General features: G+C 44.3%; 3 protein-coding genes across 7 annotated transcripts in view; all 3 read left to right on the top strand.

The window, feature by feature from the left end:
* Nucleotides 1-1,598: 1,598 nt before the first annotated feature.
* Nucleotides 1,599-9,482, top strand: LOC309690720 (activin receptor type-2A-like). Of its 2 annotated transcripts, XM_082507994.1 has the most exons (12): nucleotides 1,599-3,050; nucleotides 3,444-3,663; nucleotides 4,323-4,441; nucleotides 4,561-4,715; nucleotides 5,289-5,312; nucleotides 5,610-5,753; nucleotides 6,764-6,907; nucleotides 7,106-7,239; nucleotides 7,310-7,424; nucleotides 8,129-8,267; nucleotides 8,570-8,700; nucleotides 8,852-9,482. In XM_082507994.1, exons 1-12 carry the CDS (start codon nucleotides 2,996-2,998, stop codon nucleotides 9,041-9,043), a joined length of 1,572 nt encoding a protein of 523 aa, XP_082364120.1. In that variant the 5' UTR covers nucleotides 1,599-2,995; the 3' UTR covers nucleotides 9,044-9,482. The 2 variants fall into 2 exon arrangements, with proteins under 2 accessions (XP_082364120.1, XP_082364121.1); XM_082507995.1 differs by lacking the exon at nucleotides 5,289-5,312 and having other exon boundaries at nucleotides 1,602-3,050.
* A 2,954-nt stretch (nucleotides 9,483-12,436) lies between these two features.
* On the top strand, nucleotides 12,437-17,683 carry LOC309691605 (uncharacterized protein). Of its 2 annotated transcripts, none has more exons than XM_082509388.1 (5): nucleotides 12,437-12,742; nucleotides 14,982-15,033; nucleotides 15,907-16,062; nucleotides 16,296-16,388; nucleotides 16,570-17,683. In XM_082509388.1, exons 3-5 carry the CDS (start codon nucleotides 15,949-15,951, stop codon nucleotides 16,807-16,809), a joined length of 447 nt encoding a protein of 148 aa, XP_082365514.1. In that variant the 5' UTR covers nucleotides 12,437-12,742; nucleotides 14,982-15,033; nucleotides 15,907-15,948; the 3' UTR covers nucleotides 16,810-17,683. The 2 variants fall into 2 exon arrangements, 1 of the variants encoding a protein (XP_082365514.1); XR_014272067.1 differs by having other exon boundaries at nucleotides 12,460-12,742; nucleotides 16,529-17,683.
* A 755-nt stretch (nucleotides 17,684-18,438) lies between these two features.
* LOC309691493 (kinesin heavy chain-like) overlaps nucleotides 18,439-18,854 on the top strand; it is a 52,317-nt gene continuing 51,901 nt past the window's right edge. For all 3 annotated transcript variants that reach the window (XM_082509173.1, XM_082509172.1, XM_082509171.1), the window contains exon 1: nucleotides 18,439-18,760. In XM_082509173.1, the coding sequence (XP_082365299.1) occupies nucleotides 18,629-18,760 (132 nt within the window). In that variant the 5' untranslated portion in view covers nucleotides 18,439-18,628. The remainder of the gene's footprint in view (nucleotides 18,761-18,854) is intronic.

The raw sequence follows: 18,854 nt of genomic DNA, 5'->3' as shown, positions 1-18,854 counted from the left end.
TTTTTCTTATAGAGATGAGACCTTGTTTCTGTACTATTATCTAATTCCAGAGGTTTTTAAGTTATTTTCTGCCCTTGTTGACTTGTAAAAGTCTATATGACATTTTTGTTTCACCATTCATTAACCAAGAGAAGTCATCGTTTAAATATGTTAAAATTTTCTTTAAGCAAACAGTATTACTAAGTTCTTCATGACTGGGCCAAGCGTCCTCTTTTTTGGAAATCAAAATATGGTCACCCTAGTGTGCTTTCATTAAGAAATCGTGGCGGTGAAACGTGCAGACTATCCAGAAGCACTGTTCGCCAGACGTGGAGTTTTTAATGCTACATGCCGCCCTTACTATCTGCTGCGGGAGTTGTCAGCTGTGTTTTTGGTCATTGTTTACATCCAGCCACGCGCTAACTCCGCAGCAGCGCTCGGCAAACTCCTTGACGACATCAGCGCATTAGAGACAACTCATTGAGACGCTGTTTTTATCGTCGCCGGTGACTTTAGTGAGTGCAACTTACGGACTGTACTCCCAAAATACCATCAACGTGTGGCCATTCCTACCCGTGACAAGAACACCCCTGGATCATATTTACAGCAACATACAGGGTGCATACAGGGCTGCACCACGTCCTCACTCTGGACAGTCTGATCACATCTCCCTGTTCATGTACCCGGCTTACAGACAGAAACTGAAACCATCAAACCTGTGAAACTGTGGACCCCAGAGACTGCGAGTATCCTACAGGACTGTTTTGCCCAAACAGACTGGGATGTGTTTCAAACTGCAGCCACCAAGGGGAACTGCTCTGTCAATATATGCAGGTTTTAGATGTGTCCTTGATCCATCACAGCTGATTTAAATGGCTAAATTACCTCCTCAACATGTCTTGAAGTTCTCCAGAAGCCCAGTAATGAACTAATCATTTTTTTCAGGTGTGCTGACCCAGGGTGATATCTAAAACCTGCAGAACACCAGCTCTCGAAGCCTGGAGTTGGACACCCCTGCAGTATGCCTACTTTAGGTAGCTTTAGGTACCTGGGTGTCTACATCACTGAGAACCTCACCTGGACACTGAACACCCCACAGCTGGTCAAGAAGGCTCAGCAGCGGCTGTATTTCCTGAGGAGGCTGAGGAAATTTGGTATGTCGGCCAAGATCCTCAGCTGGTTCTACAGCTGTATTGTGGAGAGCATCCTGACCAGCTGCATCACTGCATGGTACAGCAGCACTACTGCTATGGACCGCAAACGCCTGCAGAGAGTGATAACAACTGCAGAGAAGATCATCAGGACCCCGGTGCCCTCTCTGCAGAGCTTCTACCATCGCACAGTCCAGAGGAGAGCTGCCTCCATCCTCAAAGACCCCACACACCCCCAACACGGACTGTTCACACTTCTGCCCTCAAGACAAAGGTTTAGAAGTGTGAAATCCAGAACATCTCGACTCAACAACTCCTTCTTCCCCACTGCCATCAGACTCTTGAACAGCTGACCTATTTTAACAGTAATAATATTTTTTGTACATCAGGTCATCTCACATATTGCTCTTTTGCACATAAATCTATTTAATACTTCAGATGTTTTCTCCATTTATTTATTCATGCTATTTGTATTTTAGCTATTTGTACATATTAACCAGTCTGCGTGTGGACAGCAGACAAAAAAAATTTCATTGTACAGAGTAATGCATTTTCTTGCACACATGACAACAAACGCTTTGAATCCTTGAATTAGATGAATTTGGTGTTAGAAGTGAAGAAGCTTCTTGGATGAAAAGTGAAATGTCTTCAAGATGTTAAAGAAGACCAGACGTTTTTCTTTCCAAGCTCCTTAGACTACCATGACCTGGATTACTGAGGACCTACATGATGTTAGTTCAGTCGCTAACTGCTGTTTCCACCACCAAGTGACGAAACAAGTTTAAAGTATAAATCTCAAAGGCCAGAAAGTTTATAAAGCATTTTTAGATTTTTTAGGTTTTATTTGGATTATAGTACAAAAAAAATTAATAAAAAATAGTTTTACTGAATTTTGATTGGTTTATGGAGGTTTCTTTCCGCTTTTATTTTTCTCCATTTTTCTGACAGCCCACCAACCTCTTTTCAGTGGGCGGGGCTTTTCCCTCATTCCATGGGCTCTACACACAAACACGGCTAATCATTGGTGAATAAATGGGGCTCCGGATTGTTCTAGGCATCCTATTGGTTTTTGCAGGTGCCCGTCAGATGATCGTGTACGCTGTGACAGGTGACTTTGGAAAACTGTGAAAAAAAACAAGCTGATCGCAGCGTAGCCGCCATCTTCCTCCTGCTGTCGGCCTCAGAGTGTGGAGTGGAAGTAATACGGAGACTAGGTGAGGGAGAGGCGGACAGGTCGGCTGTACGCTGTGAGCCAGTCCGGGATCGTTCACACGGCGCTTCCTCCCGCTGAGCGAACAGACGGGACGCGGATGCGGTTTGAGGTTTTCCTCCTCGGAGCTAAGCTAAAGGGTAGCCGGGCCAGCTAGCATCCGTGTGACCGAGCAGTGATAATCAGAGGCGGGCTGAGGCTACACCTCCGCCCGGCTCTCTGCGGGGAGGTGAGTTTGATCCAGGGTCACAGCACAGCTGAGGCTTCGCGGAGAATGGTGCAGGGGTCCAAGGTGAACTGTGCTTCATGGCCGGAGGTTCGCTGATGGAGTTACTCCAGATCAGTCCTCTGATTGATAACCTGTCAGTTCGTCGATAAACCGATTTCTGCAGCATAAACCTTTACAGCACCGCTCCAACCCGGCGAGCAGCCTGTACTGGTCCTCAGGTCCGGATCTCCTGACAGCGCACCATGTCTCAGGGCCTGCCCAGCTCCTGGGACCCTCTTCCCGAGTGCTCTCACGGGGCGTCCCGGTGAACGGACCGCAACCGCTGCTTGGACTGGGACATGGTTCCGGTGCCCGGAGTCCTGTTGTCAGTCAGAGGGAGCGTAATCCCGGATTAGGATTGAAACTAGGATTTATCTGAGCAGCACCATGGGATCCGCCACCAGGCTGGCCTTCAGCGTCCTCCTAATCACCTGCTCCTCAGGTGAGCACACCTGGCTCTAACATCATCACCACAGACACAATCAATTAGAAACCAGAGTGTAATTCTGATGTCACAGGAAACAAGCCCCAGTAAATAACTCTGAGCTGCTTTGATCCTAATCCAGGCTCAGAGCTAAGATAGGCTAGAGCAGTCAGCTGTGTGTCAGTGATGCTGTCTGCTCACTGAAACGCCCCAGGGCAGCTATCCAGCAGCTTTATTTCAATGGTGTATATCATATATAGGTGATCTTCAACCACAGGTCACCTCAAACCTCCTGCAGAAAACCTGCTGATCAGATATTGGTCAGTTATTGATTAGCTCTTGAGCTGACAGGAAACAGCTGATCTGTACCTGTTTCAGTCACTCTCACGATGCTGTATGCTTCCTCCTCAGGTGCAATCCTGGGCCACACTCAGACTCAGACCTGTGTGCTGTACAGCTACAGCTCCTCCTCCTCCTCAGTGGAGGGCCGAGGGAACATCAGCGGCGTGGAGATCTGCTCCGGGCAGAAGGATAAGCGGCAGCACTGCTTCGCCACCTGGAGGAACACCTCCGGTCAGGTGACCGTGGTCAAACAGGGCTGCTGGCTTGACGACCCTAGCTGCTATGACAGGTAGGTGGGGCCAGAGAGGTCATGCTCAGGTAACAACAGGAAGTAAAGGAGCGCTTCTGTGGTTCAACAGGAGGATAGCAGAGTTTAGACCTGATCGGTTTATTGATTGATGATGCTCCCAGACCTGAACCTGACTTTGTTCGAGTACAGAGTGGTGATTTTATAAGTCCCCTCAGGGCAGGTGTGTTCAGGTGTATGTCTACCTGTAGTTGAATTGGTTTGCCCACGTGTTGCTGTAGGTTCACTCGGAGGACCAGAGTGATTTCAGGAGAAGAAGAGCTAGCTCACACTCACACACTCTGAATTAGTTAGATAGCACTAAGAACTTAGAAAAGTGTTTGTGTGAATGAGCGAGTTGTATAAAGCGCTTTGAGTGCTCAGAGTAGAAAAGCGCTATATAAGAACCAGTCCATTTACCATTACCTGTCACCAGTCACCCCATGTATCAATCAGAGCAATTGATCAGTTTTCATATGTGAACTGAGAGGTGCTGTAAAAGCTCACCTGTGTGAGCTCATGTGTGAGGTCACTTGAGAGTTCAGTGATAAAGCTGAAAGACATTAGTGCGTGTGAGGAGGAGACATCAATTGGGAGGGGGGGGTTACTTGAGTGTGGTGACCTCACCTGTGCATCAGCTCATCTGTGCTGTTTCCTGATAGGTGGGAGTGTGTCGAGAGGAAGGAGTCCCCTGACGTCTTTTTCTGCTGCTGTGAGGGAAGTCTGTGCAACCAGAAGTTCTTCTACCTGCCCAACAGCAACCACACGCCGCCGCTGCCCCGTACGTACCTGCTCATCTCGCACCTTATTCTGAAAATCTTTGATGTTAAAACGGAACCTTATAGTGAAAAGCCTCCTGTACTTCATGTTGTAACCTCTTTTCCGTGTGTGTTTCCATAGCGACAAATATCCCACTCACACTGCGACCCCCGGTGGTCACCGCGCTGATGTATTCGCTGCTCCCCATCATGGCCGTTGCCATCATCGTCCTGCTGTCCTTTTGGATGTACCGACACCACAAACTGGCCTACCCACCTGTGCTGGTGCCCACACAGGTGAGACCTTCTGTGAGGAGTGGGTCATGTGACAGTCAGGTGACTTCCTGCTCTGAGTTTAAAAAATGAGGAACAAACTTTTACAATAAATGCTTCATAACAGCTTTAATCAGCTGTCTGTTCTACAGGAAGTCCCAGCAGCAAGTGAACAAACTCGTTCCAGGTAAACACTGAAGCCAGGTGTACTGATCAGGTGTTTGTCCTGACACGTTCCTGCTGCTTAGTCCAATCAGGAAGTCAGGAACACCGTCAGGTTGACGTTCAAAATAAAAGACCTGAAGCACTCGCAGGGTGATCAGGAAAAACACTGTTTCCATTGTAACAGCACACAGAGCTGGTGTTTGTTGTAGTTTTTAACAGCATCATCAACTCTGTCACGTGACTGTGTCATGTGACATGGATGCTCTTTTTGTTACCTGTGTCTTCACCTCTGGGGTGGGAGGGGCTAAGACACGAGGAGGCGGTGACACATAGCTGGAGTAGTGAGGCAATGCAGATGTTTCAGAGGGAGGCTGTGAGTTAGCTCCACCTCTTCCTGTCTGTGTGACTCTGAGCTGTTTCTTTGCCTCTCAGCACGCCTTTCACATCATGGTCGAGGTAAGGAGACCCACTGAGCGTGCTCTGTCACCACCCGCCTTGTGTTCTCCCACTTTGGGTCTCTGAGCACCTTTATGTTTTGTGTCACATGATGTCTGCACGTCCCGCTCCTTCCTTGCCCTGCATGACTGTGTCAGCACGCCACACCGCCCATCTTTAGGCCAGCCCACTCTCATGGTTCTGTCACTCTGTGTTTTTAATGTACACATGTCCATGTGGGTGTGGCCCGACAGCCCTGACAAGATGTTCTTTATTTTCCTGTATCCTCTGTCTCTGATCTCCACCTGTCTCCCCCAGGAGACCGGCCCCCTGCCCCCCTCCCCCGTCCTGGGACAGAAGCCTCTGCAGTTGCTGGAGCTGAAAGCCAGGGGGCGCTTTGGCTGCGTGTGGAAGGCTCAGCTGCTCAGTGAACACGTCGCCGTCAAGATCTTCCCTGCCCAGGTCAGTGTGTGTGCCGTTAATCTTAGTGTGATATTGTTAATACAAGTAGCCCATTTACTACACAAGTGCTTACAAGCACTTTGGCAAAACGCTTGGCTGTGAGAGGAGCATCAGAGCGTTGGTCTTCACGGCTCTTCTAACATCCAGACACTGATGACCTTCATACAGCTGAGCACCAGCAGTCACATGACTGAAACACAAACATGTACGCACAGCTCGCACTGCTCATTTAACAAGAACAACAAACGGGTCAGATGTGAGAATGATTTTGTTTATTGTCGTAGAAACAGAATAAATGTTAAAAACATTATCTGATCCTTTGTGTGAAGTCTTCATGAGCAGCTGCGCCAGATGTTTCTGCTCCATATACATGAGCACATCTGCGTGAGGGAATAATGATGAGCGGAATATTCGTTTCCAAACACAGTGACAGCGCTCCAGTGAGACGTGAAAGTTAAATACAACGATCCAGTTTTGATCAAACAGATTTTCTCTAAAACACTGAAATAAGCCAAACATGATGTTTAACCTCCACTGAGTGGCCAAAGCCTGGGGAGATTTAAAAATGATGTGGCAGGAGTCAGGGAGAATAAGCCTCGACCTTTTGGTCAGGTGACACCTGGCGAGGCAAACTGGCCGTTCGCCCAGAGGGAGGTGATGTTTGGAAATATCCGTATCTACATTCTCGCCTGAAACGTCTTAAGAGTTACTTTGTGTCACAGAAACGGGCACATTTCAAACTTCTCTCACAGTTTTAGCCGCTCTCCTCCACCACGGCCACTTTTGAGTTTCAGTTCAGTTTTATTTCCACAGCACCAAATCACAACACCAGTCGCTTCGAGGAGCTTCATATTGTAAAGTAGATTCTACAATAACACATATTTTCAGATGAAATGCAACCTAACCCTTTGAATTGATGTCTCACAAGAGCACATGTTGAGAAATTACCTCTGTGTGAGGTCACAGTTGGGCCACGCCCCTGACTACTCTGACCTCTGACCTGTGCTCAGGAGCGTCAGTCTTGGCAGAACGAGTTTGAGATCTTTAGCCTGAGCGGGATGAGACACGAGAACCTGCTGCAGTTCCTCGGCGCTGAGAAGAGAGGCAGCAAGCTGGAAACGGAGCTGTGGCTTGTCACCGCCTACCATCACAAGGTAACAGTGACCCCCGCAGGCTGGAGGTGGAACTGCAGAACACTCCTAAAACTCCATTAGAACCTGGAAGAACGTGGAGCGTAGACGAGTTGGAGCGGGTTCAGTTTGTGAATGTGTGGACAGAAGACTGAGTCACTCTAACAAATTTGACCTCTGACCCTCAGTCTTCACTCTGTGTTCTCCATGACGTGTTTTCAGGGTTCCTTGACTGACCATCTTAAAGCCAACGTTCTCTCCTGGTCTGAACTGTGTCGGATCGCTCAGTCTATGTCCCGAGGCCTGGCCTACCTGCACGAAGACATACCTGCATACAAACCCGCCATCGCACACAGGTACGAGCGTACAGGCACACACACACACACACACACACACACCTGCCTGACAGCTCTGTGTGTTTTTCAGGGACTTCAAGAGTAAGAACGTCCTGCTTAAGTCCGACCTGACTGCCTGCATCGCCGACTTTGGCCTCGCTCTCAGGTTTGAGGCGGGAAAGTCTCCAGGTGACGCTCATGGACAGGTGTGTCCACCTGAGCTACGCCTCTGTCACGCTTTGTCATTACAGCAGTGACAGTGTAACAGTCAGTGGAAACAGAAATATCTAAGAGTGTTTAGCAAATGCATGATGGAGTTCCAGGTACACTGAGGTCCAGGTGAGGACAGTCTGGGTTAGGAAGAAGCAAATAGCTCCATCTGGTGGCTGATGGGTAAATATTCAAGGATGTTTGATAAAAGAAGAATAATTAGTGCTGGGATGTTGAGCTGGCCTGATTGCAGCTGTGCACAGCAGGGGAGGCGTAGCTGAACGGAGCAGTGTCCAGAGTGTGGGGAACCAAAGAGAGAAATGAGAGCAGAGCGGCCAATCAGAGGGTTTGAGGAGGTGAAGCTGCAGAGCGGATGGTGTGATAAACTCACTGCGTTTACATATTAGTAGCAGCTTTGAGGTTGGCTCTAAATGAGCTGTGTTTATTTACCGGTCACAGCTCGGTCTCCACAGTAATGACATCATTTAGATGCTGTTGTGTTATTACAGAGGTTTAAAATATGTGTGAGGACCTGCCATGAGGTCAGAGGGGGCGGGGCTTCAGATAAGTGCTGCGTAACAAGTTCAAACTTTATTGATATCAGTGATGTTATCCATGTCCCCTCCACCAGCTCCTCTGCTCTTTGTAGTTGTGTCATATCACCTCAGTAAACAGCTGATCTGGTTCCTGTCTGTGTCAGGTGGGGACCAGGAGGTACATGGCCCCAGAGGTCCTGGAGGGCGCCATCAACTTCCAGAGAGACTCCTTCCTGAGGATCGACATGTACGCTGTGGGGCTGGTGCTGTGGGAGCTCGCATCACGCTGCAAAGCTGCTGACGGTATGAAACGCCAGAAGGTCACCTGACTCACCAGGTCAGCACGTCAAAATTTAACAACAGCCCCGGCCTAGGCCTGGCCAGGGTCACGCCTGGTTGGTTGTTAAAGTTTGACCTGCTTACAAAGAATGGTTATGTGACATGTGAAGAAACTGACATGAACATGTCGTTGTGGTCGGTGGAGGCCAACGCCGCCGTCCTGTGTTTACGTCTTCACCTGCTGTGTGTGTGTGTGTGTGTGTGTGTGTGTGGCAAAGTGAAGACTGTCATTGACTGATCCGCACACCTGGTTTTCTGTGGTTCAGGTCCAGTAGATGAGTACCTGCTGGCCTTTGAGGAGGAGGCGGGTCAGCATCCGTCTCTGGAGGACATGCAGGAGGTGGTCGTCTACAAGAAGCTCAGGCCCACAATCAGAGAGTGCTGGCAGAAGCACGCCGTGAGTCACTACGCACAATGCACCAGCACATTACCCACAGCCGATGCATTTGTTTGAAGCATCAGGATGACCTCACCGCTGGTGTAGTTTATAAAGAAACAAGTGCTATGTTTAACCTCTGATCCAGGTCTCCTCTCTGCCCCCCCGGCAGGGTCTGGCTCTCCTCTGTGAGACGATGGAGGAGTGCTGGGATCATGAGGCGGAGGCGCGGCTGTCAGCGGGCTGCGTGGAGGAGCGCGTCGTGCAGATGCAGCAGTCGAGCGTCACGGCCCACGAGGAGATTGTCACGGTCGTCACCATGGTGACCAACGTGGACTACCCGCCCAAAGAGTCAAGCTTATGATCAATCAGAGCAGGGCAGGGACGCCAAAATAAAAGACTTCATGTAGGATGGAGAGTACAGATGTCAGAATAAAAGAACAAAGCCTGTGACTGTGCTACAGGTGTACAGGCTCGTGCAGGTAAGCACAGCTGATTGGGTCATCAGCAGGAAGTCTGATCAGGAACAGAGACAAACTTTATTCATTTTTTCACCTCCTGGAGCTGACAATCGCGTCCGCCATGAACCTTTTCACCTCCGATGACCTAGTCTCTCAGTCCTCGCCGCCAAGAGGTCGGTCTGACCTTCTGGTTCGTCTCGGGGTCAAACTCAGTTCTAGTAAAGCTGCTACATGTGGTCTCACTGAGTCAGTCAGGTGAGGACATCAGGAAACAATCATGTGATCAGATGTATTGATTATCGGAGAATAAAAACATCAATCGGTTTTACAGGAACACAAACAGAGCCGTATTTTTTATTTTCAAACACTAATTTCCTGTGTGAGTGTGTGAGAGAGAGACATGTAAGCTGACCTCTGACCTCAGCATTGTTTACTGATCCTGAGTTCTTCATAAGACGTGCATGCTGTGGAGACCATGCTTCTGTGTGATGCCATCTGAGTAGGCGGGGTCAGACTTAGGAGTCTCTTAGAGAAACAGGAAGTCATTTGATCATCAGGACAGGCTTTGATTGGTTGGTTATTTAGCAGCTGAACTCTTTGGGTGTCACCTTAAGCTGAGCAGCTGGAGGTCAAAGGTCAGCAGGACTGTTTTAACCTCAGATGAAGCCGATGATGTCAGCGAACACATCACTAAACCTGTGCTGCATTCAGAGCGTCTGTTTTCTGACTGCTGAATCTGTTCAGATGAGAACATGTTGCGTTCAGGTCCCTGTGCAAATCGAGGATCGGGTTTCCTGATTGGTTTCAAATATCCTGACATCAGGCTCAGGTCACGTGATCATTGTTCTGAACTCAATCGGGTAATCCAGACTTTCTCAATCAGCTCTAAGCATGGTTAGGAAGGAGGCGGAGTCAGAAGCATGGACAGATGTGCTGACAGCAGGTATATGAGGATCAAACACCTGCAGACAGAGCAGCAGGGACTGATGGAGCTGATGGCACTATCACACTCTGACATCACTGCTGTGAGTGATGTCATCAGTTCACAGGTGCCGTTACTGTAGCTGCACGCCTGACGGATCAAACACACCTGAGAGTGAAGTCGGTCTACAAACTTCAGTTAACTTTAAAGTCTGCATCAACAAAGTAATGCTTTACTGTACTCAAAATTACTGAATTACTCTAAATTCAGTAATTTGTTGTTTGTTCTGTTGTTTGTGTGCCACAAAGGCTCTTTGGTTCTTTGCAGATAGAAAGGAAACAAACAGGTTTGTTTTTTTTTCTTCCTGCTACAATCATCTGATTTCAGTTGGTGTGTGGAAGGACGAGAATGGTGGAGCGGTCTACAGCGATCGATAGATATGGATGTGACCTTTATTTTTATTGCACAAAAGAAGAGAGCAACCGTAAAGTGCAGTACTGTGTCCAGGACAAACAGCTGCAAACATCTGGGCAGACGTGTTCATCTGGATGTTTTCAGTGGGAGAAACTTTACATCAGATGACTACAGGTTTCCAACCTTATTAACAAAATCACAGAAACCAAACAACCTCCGACTAAACGGATGGCACAACACGGAAGAGCTCAAGGAACTAACCTCCCAGCCCATTGTTCAGTGGTGCTAGTGTCAGTCATCATACAAATGTCATGTTTATAAGGTGGGAAACCTGCAGTCAGCTGAGACTGAAGATGTTACCTGGCTGATGATGAAAGGTCCAGATGAACAGAATCCACTTTTTGAGATTACTGCTTTGTCTTTTATTGGCTCAGGGGTTCACGTGTGAAGAGTTGGGGGTTTGATACCTGGTGTTAGTGTGGTCCTGGTCCTGAGACTGGAAGGTTGAACCAGGAAGTGTGTGTGCTGCAAGTCCTGTGCTGAGCCAATGGCAATAAAGGAACAGCTGCACTGTGATTCAAATGCTTTTTAGAGCAGCAGCGTGCTGTGTGAAACACTGCCCCCTGCTGGTAAACCCCAAAATGAAAGCAGTGGTGATGGCAGCAGCCTGACTGCCTGTGGGGTTTGATCAAAGAGGAGGAATTGTGTCTGTAGGTTCTCAGTCCTCCAGGTCAAGGTGATCTAAGGAAACGACTGGATGTATTTCTGATTCCTGAAGATGTTTCACAGACTGAAGCTTCTTCAGTTCTAAAACCAGATGGTGGAGCGTCGCAGGTATTTAACCCATAGTGGGAGTTGTACCTTTTTGACCCACTGCTGACCATGTGTCTCATCACATGAGCCAAGGTGTGAAAAAGGCTCGGAAGTGAATTTCTTCACTGTATCCTGTTTATCCCACAAACCTAACAGTGAATCATGTTCTGCTGCAGAAGAAGAAACCAGAACATTTAACTGTGTGGTCATCATTATTATTATCATTATTATTATTGATGCTGTTGTTGTACAGTCTGTGATGTAAGAGAGTTTGATCTGTTTATGAAAATCATCATGTCCTCTGATTGGTCATCAGTCGTCCAACCTCTTCTGATTGTTTATGTTTTGAAGCAGTCTGAGATCATCAGAGGATGAACTGGAGACGAATGACGAGTGGAACGTAGATCAGTGGATATACTGATCACAGGCACACATGTTTCTTCTGTTTTCAGATATTTGCCAACTAAATTAAATTTGAATTAAAATTTATATGTTGATATATGTTAACCCTCATTCTGCCGGCATATTTAGCATACCGAGTATTGACGCCTTTCTGGGGACTCAAAACTAATTTACTGTGAAATTTAATATGTTCTAATAAAATGTCCACCCATCCATCCAGATGTTACTAACAACATGTGCTGGGTAGGTCTGCCTACTTAAATATAATGTAATCTTTATTCCATTTTAAACAGAAAACAGCTGATACAGGGGTGTGTCATACTGAATTTATGGTTAGAAAGTAAAAAACTGTCCTAATTGAGTATTTCTACACAGTGGTGTTAATACCGTTACTCCAGGAGCGTAACCGAATACTTCTAGAGATCAGATCATCAATGACCCTGAGCATACTCTGATTTATCGGGTTAATTATTTATTCTAATCATGAAGTTGTCAGAAAATTCAGATTTTTGAAACGGGAATGTTTCTCAAGCCTTCTGAAAATCCACCAATCCTCTTCTGCTTGTCCTCGTCAGGGTCTCGGGGGTGGGAACTGGAGGCTAGCCCAGCTTCCATAGGGCAAGAGGCAGGTACGGTCTGTCACAGGGTCACACAGAGAGAGGGAGAGAGAGAGACAACCATTTGCACTCATATTCACACCTATGGCTAATTTAGAATCACCCCACACTGAAAAAAGTGATATTGTCTCCTTTTAAATATAGCATATTATATTTTGGTATATCTTTTCAATTCAAATGAGTAATTCCTGTCTACATATATAATTCGAGTAACTCCAGAATACATTCCCTGCGTTTTAATCCAATTAATTTTAGTTAATTAAATGTAGCTCAAAATGCTTAAGTATGTTTTTCATAGCCTCCTGCTGGGCCATTTTGCGCATGCGTTAGGACAGGCCACCATTTTGCACGCGGACTGAAGAAGCGGACTCTTTGTGTGCTGCAAGCGGGCTCAAGTTAATCGCACAACTTCATATAAAGGTGGTCTAGCTTCGGTAAGTAAACCTTTTACGGTCGTTTTTGTTTTATTTTTTTACCTCAGTCAAAGCATGTTGACTCTTTAAGACGTGTGCACATGGAGAAAGAAGTCTAAGTAGTTGTACACCTCTGAACTTTGTCATGAATTTGACTTAAGCTAGCTATGTGCTCTATTAGCTACTGCTCTATTAAAAGAGTAATTGTATTGATGCGTTAAAATGTCATATGTTTTTAGCTTAGTTCTTGTGGCACACTTTGTACTAACAAATTATGGAACGAGGCAATTTCTCTGTAGTTAGCTGTAAAGTTCACTGTACAGTCGCCTGCAGTTTTAAGTTGAGAAATCGTCCCTCCCGCCACAACATTGGCATTAAGGAATAGTCGGGCAGGGGAGGGGGCTTCTGAACGCACCTGCACAGTCAGGGGTGCAGTAGGAAATAAGTAGGATTGGCGTTGCACAACGTCTTTTGTGCAGAAAAAAATAATGGTTGTAAACTGTGGAGGAGAATAACTCAGTGGTTGCCAAAAATGTGAGATCAAAAGGCACTGAGAGTGATGTTTGTCAGAACTGAAATTAACTCAGAAAAGAAGTTGCTTCACTTGATAGAGCTGTTGAGTGCAAGACCTGTCAGCGGTCTGGTTTAGCATTTAAAGCCTCGCTACGTGCTTCCAAACCGCTGCATTTAATCTCAGAGAAAACTAACACAGAGAAGTAAAGCAAGTGTGTAAGTTCATCTCTTTATGTTTGCATAGTATTTCCATGTTGAGCTTAACAACCGATGTATGGAGCCACAGCTGGACTGGCTGTCGGAGTTTTGTATTGAGGGGGAAAGGAAGCGATTTGTTTTATACTTCAGCTAGAATGAAAAAAGACACAAAGCTGGAGTTATTCGGTGTCTTCATGCTGAACAGCTAAAACTTCTTCCCTCATTCTCCCCCCTCCCTCTCCTGTTGCTACTTCAATCATGAAACTGATCGATTATCAGGTGATCGGCTTTTCTGTCGCTAGTCTCTCTCATTTGTTAGTCACCCAGTTTGCGCTAGAAAGAGGAAAACGGCAGATAAACAACAGCAGCACGTTTAAGCTTGATAAGCTGTTGCTAGAATTTTTTTAATATTACTTCTAGTATCCGCTTATGTTTTCTGGAGCCACAGCCGTAATAGCTGCTGGTCATGATAGTTTGGATATGTGGTGAGAAGGAAACATGAAGGTGAAACCAGGAGAAGTTTTTACTGAATCATCAGAGCTGAACAGGTGATGGAGAAACAGGTTTACATTTTAGGTCACATGAATGAGTTGAAGGGAAGTTATGAACTGTTTCTGAGAGACAAATAACACCAGGATCCTTTTCTATGTAGCTGACATCTGGTAACTGTGCAGGGGCGGATCTAGCAAAGTTTTGCCAGGGGGCCAGGTAGGGCATTAACAGGGAAAGGGAGACACAAAGACATAATTTTCTTTCTTATTCTCATTTAAAATGTCTAGCTTTTAATAAATAATTATTCTAAATCTTACTACCAAAGTGGTGATCTGGTTAAATGTATAGAGATCCATTATTGTATGTAGTAAATATTAAGTCTAATATATGCCCTAGTAATAGTAGTACATATAGCACTTTTTCCTTTGGGAAGGTACGCTGTCTGCGCTGTCTGCAACTGTATTGAAGAAAAATGTTGAATCAAATTATTATAGAAAAATAATTGATTTCTGTGCATTAAAGTAGATTACGTCAATTAAGCATTATCAGGCGAAGGGTGCGGGGTGGTTTCCTAATATTTTTGCTGGGAGTTGGCAGTCCTATTAGTTAGTTTAATATTTCTATGTACTGTTTAGAATACCTGAATAAGGAGGATGGTGTAAGTTTTTTAGGTTGATCAGTATTGCTGAAGTATAAAATATTTTGGGTGCAGTGTATTTTTTGCATACAGGTATAACAGAATAGCTTTAATGTTTTGTTTTTAAAACTGAGTATGAACTTATACAAAATGCAGCAAAATATTTATAAAAACAGTTTTATTTATTATAAAATACACTATATCGGATTCATATCGGCATCGGCAGATAATCAAATTTATGATATCGGTATCGGACATAAAAAAGTGGTATCGTGCCATCTGTAGTTTGCACAGAGGCACAAATAAGATTTGTTTTGTTACAAGGGAGTATCATGAAGTAATGCACTAATGGCTTGGAAACGGTAATTGTTTGTCTTTCTAAAGTTTTTTTTTTTTTTTTTTGTCTTCCTTTTCTGGCAGATTTTCTTCCCCTTATGTGTTACTGTTTATTCAAGAAGATGGTGTTATTTTGGTAAGTACATGCAAATTCCTTACATATTTATCACAACAGTATTTGTCACAGTATTGCAGGGACAAGTTTATCTATCTCATCTTAAGGGTTCTTGTGATTATTAATATTGATATTAATTAATATCAATTAATATATATGATTAAATTTCTTTTATCCAGGACAAAAGAAAAAAAAAACTTGCGAAAGTGAAATGAAAAACAGGAATTTAGTTCTTGTGAGTTAAGAGGATGCAGAGCATAGGGTTAGATGGAGGTGGATCATTCACTGTGGTGATCCCTGAAGGAAACAGCCAAGAGAAAAAGGATCAGATTGCAAAAAAAAATGTGGTTTGTTTGCATACATGAGTCCTTACGGTACCCACAGGACTCCTGAAGTATAAGTACTCTGAAGTTTGCAGAGCAATTTCAGAGATGTTTGGGGCTTACATGGCAAGCATGTTTTTAGTTGCACATCTAAATTTTCTCTGCTCTCTGTTGCTGATGGCAGAGTTCTGCCCCGCTGACCTCACAGGTGAGACACTCCCACCAGTGGACAAAGAGCACAGGAAAATGTGTTGCCAACCACCTGAAACAGACAAATATCTGCTTTTTAAAACCCTTTAAACCCGTTAAATGGACTGATGCCATTCATTTCTTCTTTGATTAACAGTAGTAACATCCTTCATGCACTGTATACTAACCCATATGATAATCATGCTTTATGAAGTGATGGCAATTGCATTGTAGCATTTAATGAAGAAATAACAAAATAATCATACCAATGTTTAAGCACCAGTCTTCTTTTTTTCTGTGTGTGTGTGTGTGTGTGTGTGTGTGTGTGTGTGTGTGTGTGTGTGTGTGTGTGTGTGTGTGTGTGTGTGTGTGTGAGATACAGGTAAATGCTGAATTCCAGTGTATTACAACACTTCAACTGGAGATGACCTTCGCGGCACAGTTAGACAGAATTACACCTCAGTTGATGACAGTTTTCCAGAAGAAGGGCGGTGTTTCTGGGCAGAAACTTGCCCACCACTTGCAGATCATGCAAGAGGTAAATCTGAATATTGCAAATTCTATTTGGATTTCTTTTGTCTTAAGTGGCAGGTCACTGGTGAGTCCAATAAGCCGTTTTAGGTGACCAGCCAAGCAATCTAAATTTTGAAATTTCATATATAAATTTTATTTACTATGTTTGAACTGACATATGATAAAATTTACTTATTGCGAATGTCAGACATTGTTCTTTTTTCCAAATTGGTTTAATCAGCAACTCTCTTTAAACAGGCTGAAAGTGATGTTAAAGTGAAAAGGGAAGCACTCAGGGCACTTTGCCTCTACCTTGGTGAAGAGGACGGAAGCCTTATTCGGGAGTTCTTTGTAAGTCATTTAAGTCATTGTAAGCAAGTCATCTATACACACACTTTTTAGATAGATATCTGTGTGTGTGTGTATTACACACACACACACACACACACACACACACACACACAAACGACTAGATTGGAATTTAATTGTAGAGTTAATTGTTTTTTCTTTTACCTTTTTATTAAATGTTTAGGACATTGAAGGAGATGATATCCAGAGAGACCTGAAGAAACACACCATGGGCATTTATGTCATCAACAGGGAGGATGGACAAAATGGACATTATGATGACATTGGAATATTTGTTGAAGGGGAGATAGTCATGGACAACATTGGATCTCTGGCGCAAGCTTGTGCATTGATGCTTGGAGTAATCTATGCACTAAACCTAGCCTTCCCCAAGGAATTGAAGGACTATTATGAATTCATTTAGAAAGTGTTGATGGGATTCGATGGTGAAAAGCTCTCCCCCAAAGTCTTTGGGCTGAAGAACAAAATTGCTACTGGATAGGAAGATTTCTAAAACCACACATCAAGAGAATGCTGTTATGTAAATTACCAATGACTGGTGCTCTTGTGAATAGGAGTGAAACTCTTGTACAACCATCATTTGTTCTGTGTTATGTTTCGATTGAACATTTTAACTTTCAATAATGAATGTTTCACGTGTGGTACATTTGAGTAGCTTGAAGAGCAACTTTGTAATTATTCAGTTATAGCTGCTGCCCTGCGTATAATCAGTGTTAACTCAACCGGATAAAAAAAACAAAAAAAACCATTCATGATTACCACACTGCAGCACACTGGTAACACTTTAAAGACTATTAATTGTTTTGAAGCGAGTATGTTAGGTCAGAAAATATGTAAAACATTCAGAATCTTCAAGGAAGGACTAGAATGGAAAGACAGTGGTCAATAAGCAGTAAGGAAAACACAAGTTTAATTTTAAGTCTAATTACCTTATTAAAATGCAATTTCTAAATATGGATCGCAGAACAGCAAGTCTGAAACTGGTTAGTTTGTGGATGCATCAGTTTCTAATTGTGATACATTATACTGCTGGTAGTGTTTTATTCTTTTATGTAAGGAGTTTGGTTTTTTTTTTCTTTTTTAGAGGAAGAGAAACATTGGTTAACATTTCTCTTGTCTGTTGTTTCTGTTTTGTTTGAATACAGCTTTTTAAAGCTACTAGTTCATAGGCAAAAGTTTTGTAATTTGTATTATACAAATTGCAGCAATTTCCCTTAGAGATGTGGATTCTTATTCTGTTTGCAACAAATTTTGCATTAATAAATGATGTGAAAGAATGTTGTAGTTTTCATTATTGACGTTTTTAAAAACTACAAATCAGGGTAAGCAATATTTTTTAAGTAAACTTAACTTAATTGAAATAGAGAGAAATTAACAATTTGATTGATTTGAATATAAGTTTGGGACATAAGTGTAAAGGAAACAAATTATTCTGGTACATTTAACACGACCTTAGTTGGACTTACTAATAATATTTGACTAAGACGTATCCACAACAGTTAAGTTAAAGTAGCTTAAAAATATATGTTGGTTTTACTCGCTTAAATTAAATTCAGTGTACTTAAAAAATATTTCTGGATTCAAACAAATTTATTTCGTGCAACCACTTGTCATAAAAAAATTGAGTAAATTGAACAAAACATTTTTTTCAGTGCACTAACGACACCTGTTACACAACTGTGGGAGAAGCACCTGGAGAGAACCTGCACACTCCACAACAAAGGCCCCGCCCAGGTGGGGGCCAAACCGCCATCCTGTTCCTCTTATGAGGCAGCAGTGCTAACCACTGTTCCACCTTATCACACATTTATTTCTAAATTAATAAACTTTGTTCTATTCACTTATTTTAAAAACCCTTCTGACGAATAAAAAAAAAAGTATAAATGTTTATATGAGTTTTATTTTGTATCAATTTTGTTTTTCAGGGGAAAAGTCGATGAAGTCTTAAAGAGCCTAAAACGTCATGAGTCAAATATGACCCATTGGCTTTAACCCGAACTAAATCATGTTCACGCTGGATGTGAAGGAGGACTTCATGTCCCATGGTTCTTTGCGGCTCGGTGGTCCAGGGTGGACCTGTGAGAGGTGGAGCCTTCAGCCTCCTGATGGAGAAGCAGTAACCGGAGATCGCAGCCTCTGAGCGGACCGTGTGGACCCGAACCAGAGCCGAGCCTCCCGGTTTGTGTGTGTTTCCGCGTGCGTGTCGGTGCTTCTTGTCGGTGATGGAGGCGGCGGAGGGTGGCGTGTGCGGGGTGAAGGTGATGTGTCGCTTCAGGCCGCTGAACGAGGCGGAGCGGAACCGCGGAGACAAAAACATCCCGAAATTTAACGGAGAGGACACCGTGGTGGTGTCGGTGAGTACGCGCGCGCGCGCGCGCGCTCACACACACACACACACACACACACACACACCGTGGCGGTGTGTGTGTGTTGTTTAGTGTGCAAACA

The sequence above is a fragment of the Aulonocara stuartgranti genome, assembly GCF_965226115.1.
Source record: "Aulonocara stuartgranti genome assembly, chromosome: 16".
In the NCBI taxonomy this organism is placed as follows: domain Eukaryota; kingdom Metazoa; phylum Chordata; class Actinopteri; order Cichliformes; family Cichlidae; genus Aulonocara; species Aulonocara stuartgranti.
This window is presented reverse-complemented; position numbering and strand designations above follow the sequence as displayed.